This window comes from Myotis brandtii, unplaced genomic scaffold, assembly GCF_000412655.1.
Source record: "Myotis brandtii unplaced genomic scaffold, ASM41265v1 scaffold131, whole genome shotgun sequence".
Lineage (NCBI taxonomy): Eukaryota > Metazoa > Chordata > Mammalia > Chiroptera > Vespertilionidae > Myotis > Myotis brandtii.
This window is the reverse complement of record NW_005354632.1, coordinates 2,444,897-2,459,181: the sequence shown is the minus strand read 5'-3', so window position 1 is coordinate 2,459,181 and position 14,285 is coordinate 2,444,897. Positions and strand designations below refer to the sequence as shown.

Here is a 14,285-nt window from a genome sequence, read left to right as displayed (position 1 = left end):
ATTTTGTGTGCATGTATTTATTATTTACATCTGGACTATGTTCCAGATCTCACTCGGTTTTAACTGTTTTCACTTATCACTGTTTTTAGATTCATACATGTTGCTATCTGTATTTGCATGTAACTCATTGCTTTCTAACTGCTGCACAGTCCTTTATCGTGAATCCACTGCCTCTCACTTAACCACTCTCCTGGTGACGGACTTCCAGATTGTCTCCATCGCCCCATCACCACCGCTAAAGTTGCAGCAAACATCCTCGCACACGTCTTCTCATAGGCCTGTGTGAGAATGTCTGTGGAATGTATACCCAGGGACAGAATCCTGGGTTTGGTACCCATCTGACAAAGTAGTTGTGGATAGGATAGCTCTGCAGCCTGCATTCCCGCCAGGACTGCACGAGGTTTGGTTGCTGTAGCAGCTGTAGTAATGCCTCCACCTCCTCAGCAGCACTTGGCGTTGTCCAGCTTTATAATTTTGCCAATCCGATGGCTGTAGAAGTGGTATAAGTCAGAGAGTTTGAGCATGTTTTCATATGCTTGTTAGTTTTTTGGACTTCTGCAAATTGTCTATTCATTTGTTCACAATCCTCACTGAGGATATTTTCCCATTGGTTTTTAGAGAGAGTGGAAGGGAGGGGAGAGACAGTGGAGAGACACATCAATTGGTTGCCTTCGGTACATGCCCCGACCAGGGCTGGGGATCTAGCTTGCAACCTGGTATGGGCTGCCTCCTGCACGCCCCCTACTGTGGATCGAGCCCGCAATCCTGGCATGTGCCCTTGATCAGAATCGAACCCGGGGCCCTTCAGTCCGCAGGCTGACGCTCTATCCACTGAGCCAAACCAGCGAGGGTGTGTCTGTCTTTTTTTTTTTTAAATGGGATCTCAACCACATTCCAGTGGCAGACATTCCTTAGATATTTACATATTTATTTCGATATTAATCCCCTATTGGATACAGATATTTTTTCCTCTTCTTCCACCCAATAACCTTTTCCTGTGTTGCTTCATAAACAGAAATCTTTAATTTTCGTCCACCGGGTTTATCACTGTTTTCCTTATGATTTGTACTTTCGAAGTTTTGTTTAAGAAGTCCTTCTCTGCCCTTAGATCACAAAGATATTTTCTTCTGTTAAGTGTAAGCGCCTGTTAGAAATATGACAAAGTGGCAAATTGTGCCCAATTAAAGGAAATGCAAATTGAAATAACAATCATACACCATTTCACACCCATCATGTTGACAACAGTTTTACAGGCTGATAATGGAGGGAATGGAAACTCCCATAGGCAGCTGGCGAGAGTATAAAATGATGCATTCCTTTGGAGAGCGCCTTGGCCACAGCTAGTAACTTCCAAGATGCGCGGATGCCCATAGGGAAACCCTGTCTGTGCGCACGTGTGGACAGTTCCAGAATAGTCCCTGTAGCACTGTTTGCGAGAGGATGGAAACAACTCTCTTCTCATAGGGGAATCAACCAAGTACATTTTAATTTGTTCATAAAAATGGACTATCCTACAGCAGTTCAAGTGAACTAGAATCTACGCGTCAACAGGAATACGTCTTAGGAATATAATTGTATAAAAAGAAAGTTGCAAAAGGATGCATGCAGTACGCTCTTTAGAAAAAAAGATATGAAATGTCAGAGGATGCTTGTGAAGCTTTTATGAACAATAATATTTATACGTTATGTGTGCTTATACGTATGTCCTCGCGTACACACATGCAGGGAAAGGACATGCTAACTTCAGGATGACTCGGAGAGCGTGGGAGGGCAGAGACAGGAAGTTAGGGCTTTAATGGTGTATGTGACCATACATGTACGTGCTCCAAGGGGAAAGGGGGAGACCTGGAAGAATCCGGCAAACTAGTCCCCGGCGGATGTGTAACTAAGTGAGGAGGTTTCCAATACTCCTGTAAGACTATTGTCCGTGGTTGTATATATGTTTAAAATAGTTCATAGTTCCTTTGTAAAAATGAAAACACCTTCAGAAAAGAGAGAAAAAGGAAATGCCTCAATACAGCTTCAAAGATGAAAAAAAAATTTCTGTGAATAACTATAGTCAGGGTTCACAAAATTTGTAATTATATACCTTGCTGTAATCTGCAATTTTCCTATTTAACAATAACTCAAGAAAAATAGATCGAATGTACTTATAAGCATGCTTAGTACTAATACCAATAATTTTTAAAAATAAGGGAACTGCCAGAATTTATGATCCAGTCCTAAAATCTTATCAGTGTCTATGGATAACAATCACAATATCCTGAATTTTTCTCATTTTCACCCTAGAAAAAAATTAAACTTTCTAGAGCTAAAAAAAAAAAATAATTACCAAGGATATACACACTACAATGTGTTTCTAGTAAAACTCCCATCCTCAGGAAAAGTGGACTTTCCATTGTCATGGTGTGTCCACACCCTGTCCCGTGGTAATGGTATTGCTGCACACGATGCAGGGACTCCTAGCGCATCCTCATCCCCAACCAAACCTCCGTTTGGACCATCTCGCTGCCCTTTGCCCCAGAGAAGTGTGAACTGACTTTCCCACCAGTTCCTTGCTCTACTTCAGCGACAGAGATGTGTTTTGATGCCAGCCTTTGCGTCATCTGCGTGGCGGGAGTGACTCCATCTCAAACATGGATTTGAGAGCAAGGGAGTAGTGGGGTCAGGCAGGCGAAATGTTGTTGCAAAGCTTTATAGTTTGATGCCACTGTTTTGTCTTGAGCATTTGAATAACAATCCCGCCTCCAGTCACATTTCCAAAGAATTCACCCTCATGCTTTCCCCTTCGAAGCATGTCCCACCTAAGGTAAACTGTGTTATTTGTAGACTTGCCTCAGTGTTACGACCCACAACCCATGCTTTCTTCATCCAGGAAAAGGAAGCCATTATATCCCCAGTGATTTATGTTGTGGGAAAGAGCATCTTAATTGCCTCCTTAGGAGCCAAGGAATTCGATGAGACAAAAAGTGATTTAAAAAATAAAAGAAGGTCATGAATATTTTACTCCACAATCATATTTATCTTCCTATAACATTAGCATAGTGATTGATACAAGGTCAAAACTAGCAGGAGCCACAAACTGTTAACGTAGGTAGATCTATTGAGCATTTTCCCATTATATGTGGCTGCCTAATGAGAGCTACATGACAAATTGAGAAGATATTCCATTGTTCTCATTCTATTCTGGAACATTTATTTTTACTGCAAAAATGACTGATCCTGAAGACTTAACATATTAAAGCATTTCTTGCTTCCCTGAGAGTAAGCCAATATTGAAATATGCTAATAATGTCTCTATTTGTTCAACAAATTGTCAGATAAAATGATATAATTAGAATCTCAGGAAAACTTTCAAAAATTACTTTTACAGAAACAGCCTACATTTCAACACAGACTGGGTAGTTCTTAGCTTCATCCTTTGCCCACATATTTCCTCCTCTTACCAAAATAGTTCATCATGTTGCACATCAGCACACAATTATTTGAGTTAGTTTCCTTCTTCTTTACTCCCACTTTCATGCCAGGGAATCTTACACGGGAGCGTTAATGCATCTAAATTCACAAATTAGGCCCTACTTTAGAAGCCCTGCAAAACAGCCCTGCTGGGATAAATAAGCCACACACACAAAGTCAGCTTCCTGGCTTTATATCAGCGGTTCTCAACCTGTGGGTCGCTACCCCTTTGGGGGTCGAACGACCCTTTCACAGGGGTCGCCTAAGACCATCGGAAAACACATATATAATCACATATTGTTTTTGTGATTAATCACTATGCTTTAATTATGTTCAATTTGTAACAATGAAATTGGGGGTCACCACAACATGAGGAACTCTATTAAAAGGTCGCGGCATTAGGAAGGTTGAGAACCACTGCTTTCTATGGTGAAGGGCACTTAGGAAATCAGTTATTTTTGCTCTTTCTACCTCCTCCTCTTCCAGGAAGTGTCTTGGCCTCCTTTTGGCCGGTGGTGGTTGGCTATTCAGCGTAAGATAACAGGGCAGAGACGTCCACGGGGTCAGATTGCTCTGACTCTCGGTTCAACGTCAGTGTTCCCAGCTGCTGTTCCTGTGTTCACTTAGGAAACTTCTATGGGACTCCCAAGCCTCCAGCAGAGCCCAGCCCTTTCCAGCCCGATCCTGTGGACCAGGTCCTCTTTGATAATGAGTTTGACACCGAATCCCAAAGGAAACGAACCACCTCTGTCAGCAAGATGGAGAGGATGGACAGCTCTCTCCCCGAAGAGGAGGACGATGAGGACAAGGAAGCCATTAATGGCACTGGACATGCAGGTTCGTAAAGGGATGAAGGACTTCTAAGTGACCCTCCCGGTTGGCTTTAACGTGACCCTGCATTGGAGGTAGTAAGATTTCCCACAAAGCCCATGCAGAGTGAGTGGTGGGGTTCTCAGATGTTTTTGTAAAGGTTTTTGTGTGGAACAAAGTGTATCTCTGTCCATCATCTTGTAAAGCTGCTCCAAGTGGTCATTTCGGTACGTCCGTGATAAGCTATCCATAGTGATCATGTAAGATGGCATTGCCCTACTGCTTAAACGATGTGGGATTCACTTCCGAAGCTGGAATATGGGAATCTTGTTGGCCTACATCCTACTTTGCAGGATATGAACAAAAGTAGATGTTTTAAGATACAGCCTTCAACCAAAACAAAGCACAGAGTTTTGGAGATGCGCTAGTCAACGTTATCCGAGAGGTTTGCTAGCAGTACTTTGACTTCACATTCAGAACCACTCAAAGAAAATTTCCGAACTTGACTCTCCTATTTTTTCATTAAATGCAAAACCAACAGGAACTTATTGGTAGAGAATCTTACTCTTTCAAATTCCCCCCAACATGTGGCGATTGCTTAGGAGACTTCTAATTGAGAGTATGGGTAGGAAGCCACAGAATCGCAGTAGACCTGGTTTCAGTGCTATCCTTTATAACACTTTCATTCAAAACATGACGATAAAAGCTTTGCTTGTTTTGTTCATTGTTGTATCCCTTGCAGCATAGACATGGCCCGGCATGTAGCAGGAACTAAAAGATGTATTTCACTGGTATCCAATTTGATCATTTCCCCAAAGCATCCCGGTGTTTTCTTTATCAGTGATTAACATTTGCTGTCTATACTGTATTTGTTGTTTCAGTGCATTCATTGTTTGCGTTCCCCTCCAGAATGTGAGTCCTGTTTTATAGTCCTAGCATCCCACATAATTATGCCACTTCATACGTTTGATGTTTAATGTATTACCCCAATATATTTGGGTGAAAAGAAGTCTGAAAATGTTTAGGTGAATTCACATCTTATTTTTTAGGGGTTGTTAAGGGAACTCATCACATCGTAGAGCCTTCTGATGTTGATGTCACCTTTGCTCACCCACAGAACTAAGTTTGTTAACATCTTTAAATGTTTAAGACTGGCATTAGAGACCGGGAATTTGTCCCAGTGTGGGAATGTACGTGTTCTTGGGTAGGTAGGGCAAGGAGGACATGGCTAGGGCGTGGATGGGGGTGAGGAGCAGTGAGAGGTGGTAAGTAGTGGGGTTAAAGGATGATGGCGCTTGGTTAGGTAAAGGATGGGTGGAGTGCAAATACTGTAAGGACAAGGAAGGCTGTAGAAGGATGTCGAAGGCCGCCTCTCAGAGTCTCTGATGCGGAGGCACTGACTGCAGTCCGGGCTTATTACAGTTGGGTTATCTTGTAAGTTCTAGAAACAAGTTTCAAGTTCATGAAATGTGCACTCCCTACAGTAACCCACGTTTAGTGTTATTACCTACCTTATGGACTCTGGGACTCAAAAAGGATTTCACTGTCAACAGCAGAAAATTATATTTAACAACAGGAAGTCTACTGCGTGTCATTCTGAAAGGCCTGTGTTACATGGGTACGAGGCAGCTTGTTGTTGCAGTTAAGAGCATAGGCCACTGGGGTTGGAATCCTGGCTTTGCTGTCGATTAGCTGCGTAACCTTGACTACATTAACTTAACCTCCTGTGCCTCGGTTTCCTCATCTATAAAATGGGAATAGTAAGACCTACTCACAGGCTTGAGTGAGGATTGTGAGTTAATACATGTGAAGCGCTTAAAATAGCGCCTGACACGTGAAGGGATTGTACACGTGCTACTGGGCTGTTGTTAGTGTCCTGTTGATTGCTCTGTGTTCAGTATGAACTGACTTGATTCTAGAGTTGTTTTTTGCTTCTTTCCCAGACTAGCCCCCAAGGTGCTGTACGGGGTTAATGTCACTTAGCAAATGGAAAATAAATAAATAAAACAGTATGTTTCTGTTTGTTTTTTCTAAAGTTAAAGCAGAATGTGGACCCAAAAGACAAGGAAATGTGTAATAAATATTTGGCATTTTGTTACAAATGAAGAGTGTGTTTGAAGACAGTATAAGCTCACCTGCTTTGCATACTGTTCTGTTTTGATAGAAAGCAGAGAGAGGCATTCCGAGTCATCGGATTGGATGAAGACCGTCCCGAGTTACAACCAAACCAATAGCTCCATGGACTTCAGAAATTACATGATGAGAGATGAGAATCTGGAACCACTGCCCAAAAACTGGGAGATGGCCTACACGGACACGGGGATGATCTACTTCATTGAGTAAGCCGATGTCTGTATCTCCTCTCACCAGCCCTGCCACGGGGAGGCTTGTCTGAGAACATGCTTAACCTCCTTTCTCAAGGCCTCCATGTCTTTCTTCTTTCTTTAAAAATATTTTCCATCCATGTTATAGTTGATTCTTAATCTGACTTTTCTCCTGGACGGTATTTTGTTTTTACTTGACTTAGATGAAGGAATAGTGTATTTGATCTCTGGTTTTATGAAAACAAGAGGATTAAAGACAGATGTATCACTAAGAATGAAAAATGTAAGGAATAAAGAAGGTTTGGTTTGCTTTCTTTAAAAAAAGATGCTTTCATTGGTGAGAGAGAGAAACATTGATGAGCTGCCTCCTGCACGCCCCCTACTGGGGATGGAGCCCACAACGTGGGCGTGTGCCCTGACCAGGAACTGAACTGGTGACCTCTGGGTGCATGGGGCGATGCTCAACCGACTGATGCACACAGGCCAGGGCTGCTTCGCTTGTTTTGTTGTTGTTGTTTTTTAACTTTTGTGTATATTGTCCCACTTAACACACATTTCAGGAATTATCGTATGAGAGGGACATAGTTCTTATCTGAGCTACATATTTTCAGTCCTAGAGATGGGGGTTGATGTTTTCAGGCAACAGAGTCAAATAGTATAGGAGGGGGGAAAATCACTGGTCCTCAGAAGAATTGGTATAATGTAAATCCCCACAAAAAACTATTTTATGAATAAGCACTATTAATATGCTTATATTTACAGAGATACGGAGTACCGTATGTATTCAGTCAACCTAAAGGTTTCCATTGCTTGCACCTGAGAATATGATATAAATAATGTATTAGAAGTTTCATTTGAAGTATTTTTATATTCTCATGCAGCTGTAATTCTCATCTTTAAGCGAATTTGCCCGGAGGTAGAATATCGAAGTAGTGAAGTTACAGAATACACTAATTAAAATACTGAGGGCTGGACACCACACTCAAAAGAACATATACACAGACATGGGTTAGGAGTGAGAGATTTGAGTGGGTTTCCTCAATTGGTCCCCAATTCCACATCCTTCAGATAGAATAAGCATCTTGCTGTACCAAGTGAGAGTCTAGCATTTCAAAGACATAGATTTTGTGGACAGGATGTTCTTTTTACCATGTGTGGTAAATTATTGATTTCGTTATATATTTATGTAAACATTAAGGACCAGAATTACACACAATAGACAAAATCAGGTATACTCTTCTCTGTGGCCAATTTGAGGAGTTTTTCAAGGGTAATTTAGACTTTGCCTTTCATGCTGACTTGGGAACTAACCCCCTGAGTGAGATGTAGAGTCACGAACAGGAGCTAGAATATCTTTAGAAGCAGATTATGAAACATCAAATCTGACAGCACCTCCCCCTGAAAACTGGGAGAAGTGAGTAAATGATGGGGTTGGGGGATTCATACAACAGATGTCTTTCTAGGTCAGCGGTTCTCAACCTGTGGGTCGCGACCCCTTTGGCGGTCGAACGATCCTTTCACGGGGGTCGCCTAAGACCATCCTGCATATCAGATATTTACATTACGATTCATAACAGTAGCAACATTACAGTTATGAAGTAGCAACGAAAATAATTTTATGGTTGGGTCACAACATGAGGAACTGTATTTAAAGGGCCAGAAGGTTGAGAACCACTGAAGGTGAATGGGCTAAAGCCAGCATACACCTGGGAGTACATGAGCAGGGAGAAGAGACCTTTGATCATAGCAAATCAAGATGAGCACAGGACTTGAGCACATACTGGGAAGGTGCCCAGGCAGGTGCTCATCTCTGAGGCTCTGTAAAAGGGACATGAGCACACGTTTCCTGCACTGTGGACACACAGCACAGACACAGACCAGCAGCTCTATCTCTTTTCTCCAAAGAGTCTTCTTAGGTGTGTAAGTAGCTTTGCTTTAACATTACGAAGGATAAGTTAAGTATATGCATGTAACACTGAGTAAAGTCACATTTTTATTTTAGAGACTGCCATATATGGAAGCTTTTTTCTTTAAAATCAAAGCCACGCCCCCATCCCAGGCAGGCAAACCTAATGGGAGCCCACCTGCAGTGAGGCGCTCCTACCTCTGCGTGCGCGTGCCCTTCCCTGCCATCTTCTCTCTGTTCCCGCTGTTCCTTCCACTCCCGGTCCTGCTCCTCTGGGGATGGGTCGTGTTCCTCCTCCAGACCGAGATTAAGCCCTCTTGCTTGCTGCAGCTCATGTGTTTGGTCTGTGTGACTGCTGCCGTTAAGTCATGCATCTGTCAGTAAACAGTACCGGTCTGCAGTCTTTAGCTATTATGTTCCAGGTACAGCCCCGAGGGGCAAGTCTTTCCCTTGAGAAACGGTGGGTAAAATCCCAGTGGGTTGCCTACACCTGCTAATCTAGCGGTACAAGTTTTGGATCATTGAAACCAAAGTTAAGCTTTTCTGAAAGTTATGAATTGGGTTTTGTAAGATATGCCCATTATTTGTTTTCAACAGTAGGCATGCTGCTAGGCCTCAGTGGAGCCCTGACCCTTTTCATTTTACTAAAATTGCTTTCGCCAGTTTTCGTTTGGGGAAATTCTCTCTGACAGAATGGGTAGCAGACTTTCTAGAAGGAACCCCAGGGTCTCCTACTTAGATTGCCCATACTCGGCATACAGGAGGGTCTCTTCCACAGTCGAGAGTCAGGCCTGGCACTGTGCAGGGAGGGCTGCCTAGCTAGCCCTCTCAGTAGCGCGGGGGTGAGGAAAGGCGTGGGAGATCTGATTCATTTCCGGAAACCACTGGCTCCATTTCCTAGGAGCGGCCAGTGTCGAGATGAGCGAGTTGATCTCAGGATATAGACACCAAGAAAAGATAACTTGTCACAATGCTATTCTCGCACTCTTTGAGAATTGCTGTCATTTATATTTTGTTGCCTTCCTATGTATTTTTCTTTGGTGATTTTTTTCTTGCTTTCCTATCCTCATATTGCAGACACTTAAACGGTAGCACCGTCGGCCCAGCAGTGGTTGTAGCATCAGTGCCCACTGCACGGTGGCCTGGCCCGCAGTAACCCGGGGTGACCAGTGGTGAGCTCAGGCAGACACTGCTCTTTGAAGGCGTCCACGGCCTACTCCTTAAAGAGGGGGGTGGGGTGATCTTTTTGTTCCACCTTTTCTTCCTATTAAATACATGGTCCATACTGATAAAAAACAGTTTCATAGAGTTGAGTTTAATTATACCCTTCATTAAAAAAATTTTTTCTTATTGATTTCAGAGAGGGAGAGGGAAAGGGAGAGAGAGAGACAGAAACATCAATGATGAGAGAGAATCATCACTTGGCTGCCCCCTGCACACCCCCTACTGGGGATCGAGCCCGCAACCAGGGCATGTGCCCTGACCGGGAATCGAACCATGACCTCCTGGTTCATAGGTCGATGCTCAACCACTGAGCCACACCAGCCGGGCTGTACCCATCCTTGTTACTTGCAATGCCACAGAAACAGACACTATAGAGCTTTCTCTTCATTTCATTCTACGTGTTATTTTAAATAGCCCTGTGAGTCCACAGGCTCGGTCTGATCATGCATCTCCATGTTCCCAGCCCCCAGCAGTGTCCACACGTCACAGGGACTCAAGAAATACAGCGGTTTATGAAGGGCAGGAGGAAGGAATTCAGGCAGCAAGCGAACCAGGTTCTCACGCAGCCTTTCCTGCTGTTTGCTGCACGGCAGGGGCTGTGGCGCACCCTCACTTAGAGAGGGCCTGTTATTCTGTCCTTGCTGCCTATCCCTCCTTAGAATCTCCATCCTCAAATCAGTGCCTCTAGCATTGCCTCCCCTTCATGGCAGTTTTGAAGCCACAGACTGAGAACAGTCGGATTATTGAGTCAGAGGTAGGCAAAACAGAGCCTGTAGGAGATGACTCTTCTAACAACATCTACCTTTTAGTCACTTTTAATCTTTGCTTTTGATATATTTTTCTTCATCTGTATTTTACTGTTTCTAATTGAAATCTTTATTCTGCAGCCACAATACCAAAACGACCACCTGGCTGGACCCTCGCCTTTGTAAGAAAGCCAAAGCCCCCGAGGACTGTGAAGACGGAGGTAGATTCCAAAAGACAAACTTCAAAAAAATTCCAAATAAATATTTTAATAAGTTCGGTACATTCTCAGCCCCAGGGTAGCCTCATCATGCCTGTCGAGCCTTCAAAAATATATTTAATTTAGTATCACTAGGATGGATAGTATCTGGCTAATCCCTAGCCATTTAGAGCAGCGTTAGGAACCCAATGAAAGTCTTTAATAAACCCAACCCCACAAACAGTCTTTACTGCTCAGTAGTAAAATTATTCCTCTAAGAATCATCGGGTAATTATTATTATTGGATAGTAATTCTGCCTTGTATATTATAGACTGTATTTAGTGGCAGAGTCTTACAAGTAAGTAAGTATAGAATTTACCCCAACCAAATGGTTTGCTATGCCTTCCTGAATATAGACTGCAGAAGAATAAAATTTGTTTTGAAGAAATCGATGAGCTGATTCTAAAATATTTATGTCAAGACAAAGGCTCTATTCCATTGTGTATATGTGCATCTTCTTTAATCATCTATCGAAGGGCACTTTGGTTGTTTCCATGTCTTGGCCCCGGTGAATAATGCTGCAGTGAACATAGGGGCACCTATATCTTTTCAAATCAATATTTTCAAAGTTTCCAAGTAGCTACTCAGAAGAGGGGTTGCTGGGTCACATGGTCACTCTAGTCTTAATTTTTTGAGGCAGCTCCATACTGTCTTCCATAGTGGTTTTAACCAGTTTACATGCCCACCAGCAGTGAATAAGGGTTCCTTTTTCTCCACAACCTCATCGACACCTGTTATTACGTTAAGAAATAATTTTTTAAATCATTTTTATAACATACCCCCTTTGTGTCTAAGGTTTTCAGCAGTAAGTTTTTGATGGTGAAATCAGCCCTCTGTAGGTAAAGTGGCATGTATGACCCTATAGACTTGGACTGTTTAACGATTGTGAATGTGGTATTAGTCTTCTCAGCCATGTCTCTCTCGCTGCTCTCCCCCTGTTTCCTGCCCACTAATTGTTTCAGTTCAATTCTCTGCTGCTTCCTGTTTTCCCTGTAGAGTGTATTTCCGTAGCTTTAACTATCGATTCACTGTAGTTGGGTCCCTTATCTACATTTCCAGTATTGTCCTCGGTTCTAAATGCTATTTCTGTATTTCCTATTGACTTTCTTTTTTATTGTCCGACTAGCACTTCAAATAACTGTATTTCAAACTAAACATTTTTCTCCCGAAGTCACCCACCCCTCCTTCTGTCATCGACACCATCCGCATAGTCACCTGCGCCCACATCCTTGCAGCCATATCTGCTTCCTCTTCTCTTGCTCTGTTCCCTGTATACAGTTTCCAGTCCCTATGGCTCTTTCCTTTTCTACATTTTGCCAGTATATTGGTATGAAAATTTTCCAGCATACAGACCCATTGATAGGACTGTACAGTGAACACATGTGTGTCCACCACTGAGATGTTACAACGAACACTTTGCTGTATTTGCTTTTCCACATAGCTGTCTGCCCATCTATCCTCTTTCTCTCCATGCTTTTTCTTTTACATCTGTCTCTCCATTCCTCTGATCACCACACACTTGCATTATCCTTAGACTTACCTTCTTCAGTTACTTCTCCAATACATCCCTAATGCCAGTGGCCACCAGAGTGTCGGTGTTCAAACTACCTTTTGGTGTACAGGGAAAAAGTGCTAGAACTTATTTTCCATAATGTTTCTTTTAGGAAAAAAGTAAATTAAGCTTCTCTACTACTTTAGAGACAGATTGGCAATCCTACACGTGATTCTATGTGATTATCACAGACCCACCCAGAGTGCCTTACTCTCGTCTAGGGCACCGTGGACTTTTGCAGTTGACTGTGTCCGTTCCGTGGATTTAAAGACCATGTTGCACGGTTTTTAATCCAGACCAAATTGAAAGGTGACTTTAAAATTTTTCTGCAAAAGATAGTACCGATTGAAGATCATACAAATACGTAAGCCCAAGCGAACAGTAAGAACACGGCAGAGCTGATGAGTTTTATGTCACCTTTTCACTTTTTTAAACCAGGCAGTATGGATCGGGTCGGGCACTGTCCATGGTTTCCGGCATCGCTGGGGGTCTTGGAGCCACTCAGACTCAAACTGTTTGCTCTTGGAAAGGGAGCCCTCAGCTCTCTGTCTCCCAGAAATGTCAGTTCACTCACTGGCAAGTCCTCTCCTGTCGGTTTTGAATCTGGCATTTCACTCAGTTCTTTTTTCTTTTTTTTTTCTTACAGAACTTCCTTATGGCTGGGAAAAGATAGAGGACCCTCAGTATGGGACATACTATGTCGAGTAAGTCTGTTCCCTCGGTTCATATCCTCCCAACTGTGCTTCCTCCGCGATTATGCAGCCTTAGGGCATCCGCAGTGCAGACCCCATGCCCCTCGTCAGCTCGCAGGGTTTTCCGGGAGGGGAGGCGGGGGGAGGGCCTGAGCCGCACTCACCGATGCTGGGCTTCCTGGAGTTGGCTCTGGAGGGAATCGAGAGGGAAGGAGTTGGCTCTGAGTCTTACAAGTAAGTATAGAATTTACCCCAACTCAGTAGACCCTTCGGGAAGTCCCGCCTCGACCCTCCAGACCTCACGTTTGTTTCGGAGCCCATACTCTCCTATCAGCTTCAGCTCTTGGTCGAATTTACCCCAACTTCTCTTAATCTATTGGGAATCGAGAGGGAAGCTGCCGGATGATGAGTAGTTATGGGCGCTACTACAGCCTCCACCGAGAGAGGTGGACAGCGGGCTGTGGGGTGGGGGCGCGGGACGGGTGAACGCTGAGGCCTTTCTAGCACGGACGCTGTAGGGTCCGAGAACAGTGGGGAACTGTAAGGGCAGCATGTTCCATGTGACCCAGAGCGCTGAAGTGTCTGATTAAAAGTGTTCTCTTTTAAGGAATGAACCAAGGAAAATGTAGTAAGGGATTTTTTTTTGGGGGGGGGGGAGATGAATGAAAGTTGCTCCTTACACAGCTGTTTTGGTTAAATTTAAACACATATGTTGGCGGGCATTCCAAGCCCCTGCCTTTGTTAGCCTGAGAAATTAAGATGGCGTCAACATCTAATTCTTCTCTCCGTTCTCCCTTTATCGAATTGTTGTTATGACCATTGGGGCTGCTTTCCTTCCAAATGCTCTCGATACAATTCTGACCTCGGGCATCTAGTGCCAGGCAAACAGCTGCATGAGAAATGTTACTGTTTCCCGGGAAACAGGAGCCTGAACCTGCTGCCTGGGAAGTGAAGGCGAAATGACATTATTACCTGCAAAAGCAGCAAACCTGAGACCCTTCTAGCTTTATGACGGCTTATTAATTTTTTATTACTTGTTGGCAAAAACAAATGCCACTTCCTGGTATTTGTCCTGAAAGTAAGTACCTCTGACTCCGGTTGTACTAGTAACTCGAGTGTTTATTCCAGTGTGTGTGTGTGTGTGTGTTTGTGTGTGTGGATTGTCAGGGAGGTTTGTGGAAATCCTTAAAAATGTAACTTGTACCCAAAGGAAGTGACTAGCTTGACGCTTAGGTCTCTAACTTCTCAACGTCAGTATTTTGGCTCCTTTGTAAGGCTGTGCTAATTGTATGTCCCTTGTGCGATTTAATGTCTTGC

At 43.4% G+C, this 14,285-nt stretch overlaps 1 protein-coding gene across 1 annotated transcript in view; it reads left to right on the top strand.

Moving 5' to 3' along the window:
- MAGI3 (membrane associated guanylate kinase, WW and PDZ domain containing 3) overlaps positions 1-14,285 on the top strand; it is a 171,789-nt gene that overhangs the window by 122,943 nt on the left and 34,561 nt on the right. The window contains exons 4-7 of the mRNA XM_014534664.1: positions 4,084-4,293; positions 6,431-6,605; positions 10,608-10,687; positions 12,923-12,980. Coding sequence (XP_014390150.1) covers positions 4,084-4,293; positions 6,431-6,605; positions 10,608-10,687; positions 12,923-12,980 — 523 coding nt within the window. The remainder of the gene's footprint in view (positions 1-4,083; positions 4,294-6,430; positions 6,606-10,607; positions 10,688-12,922; positions 12,981-14,285) is intronic.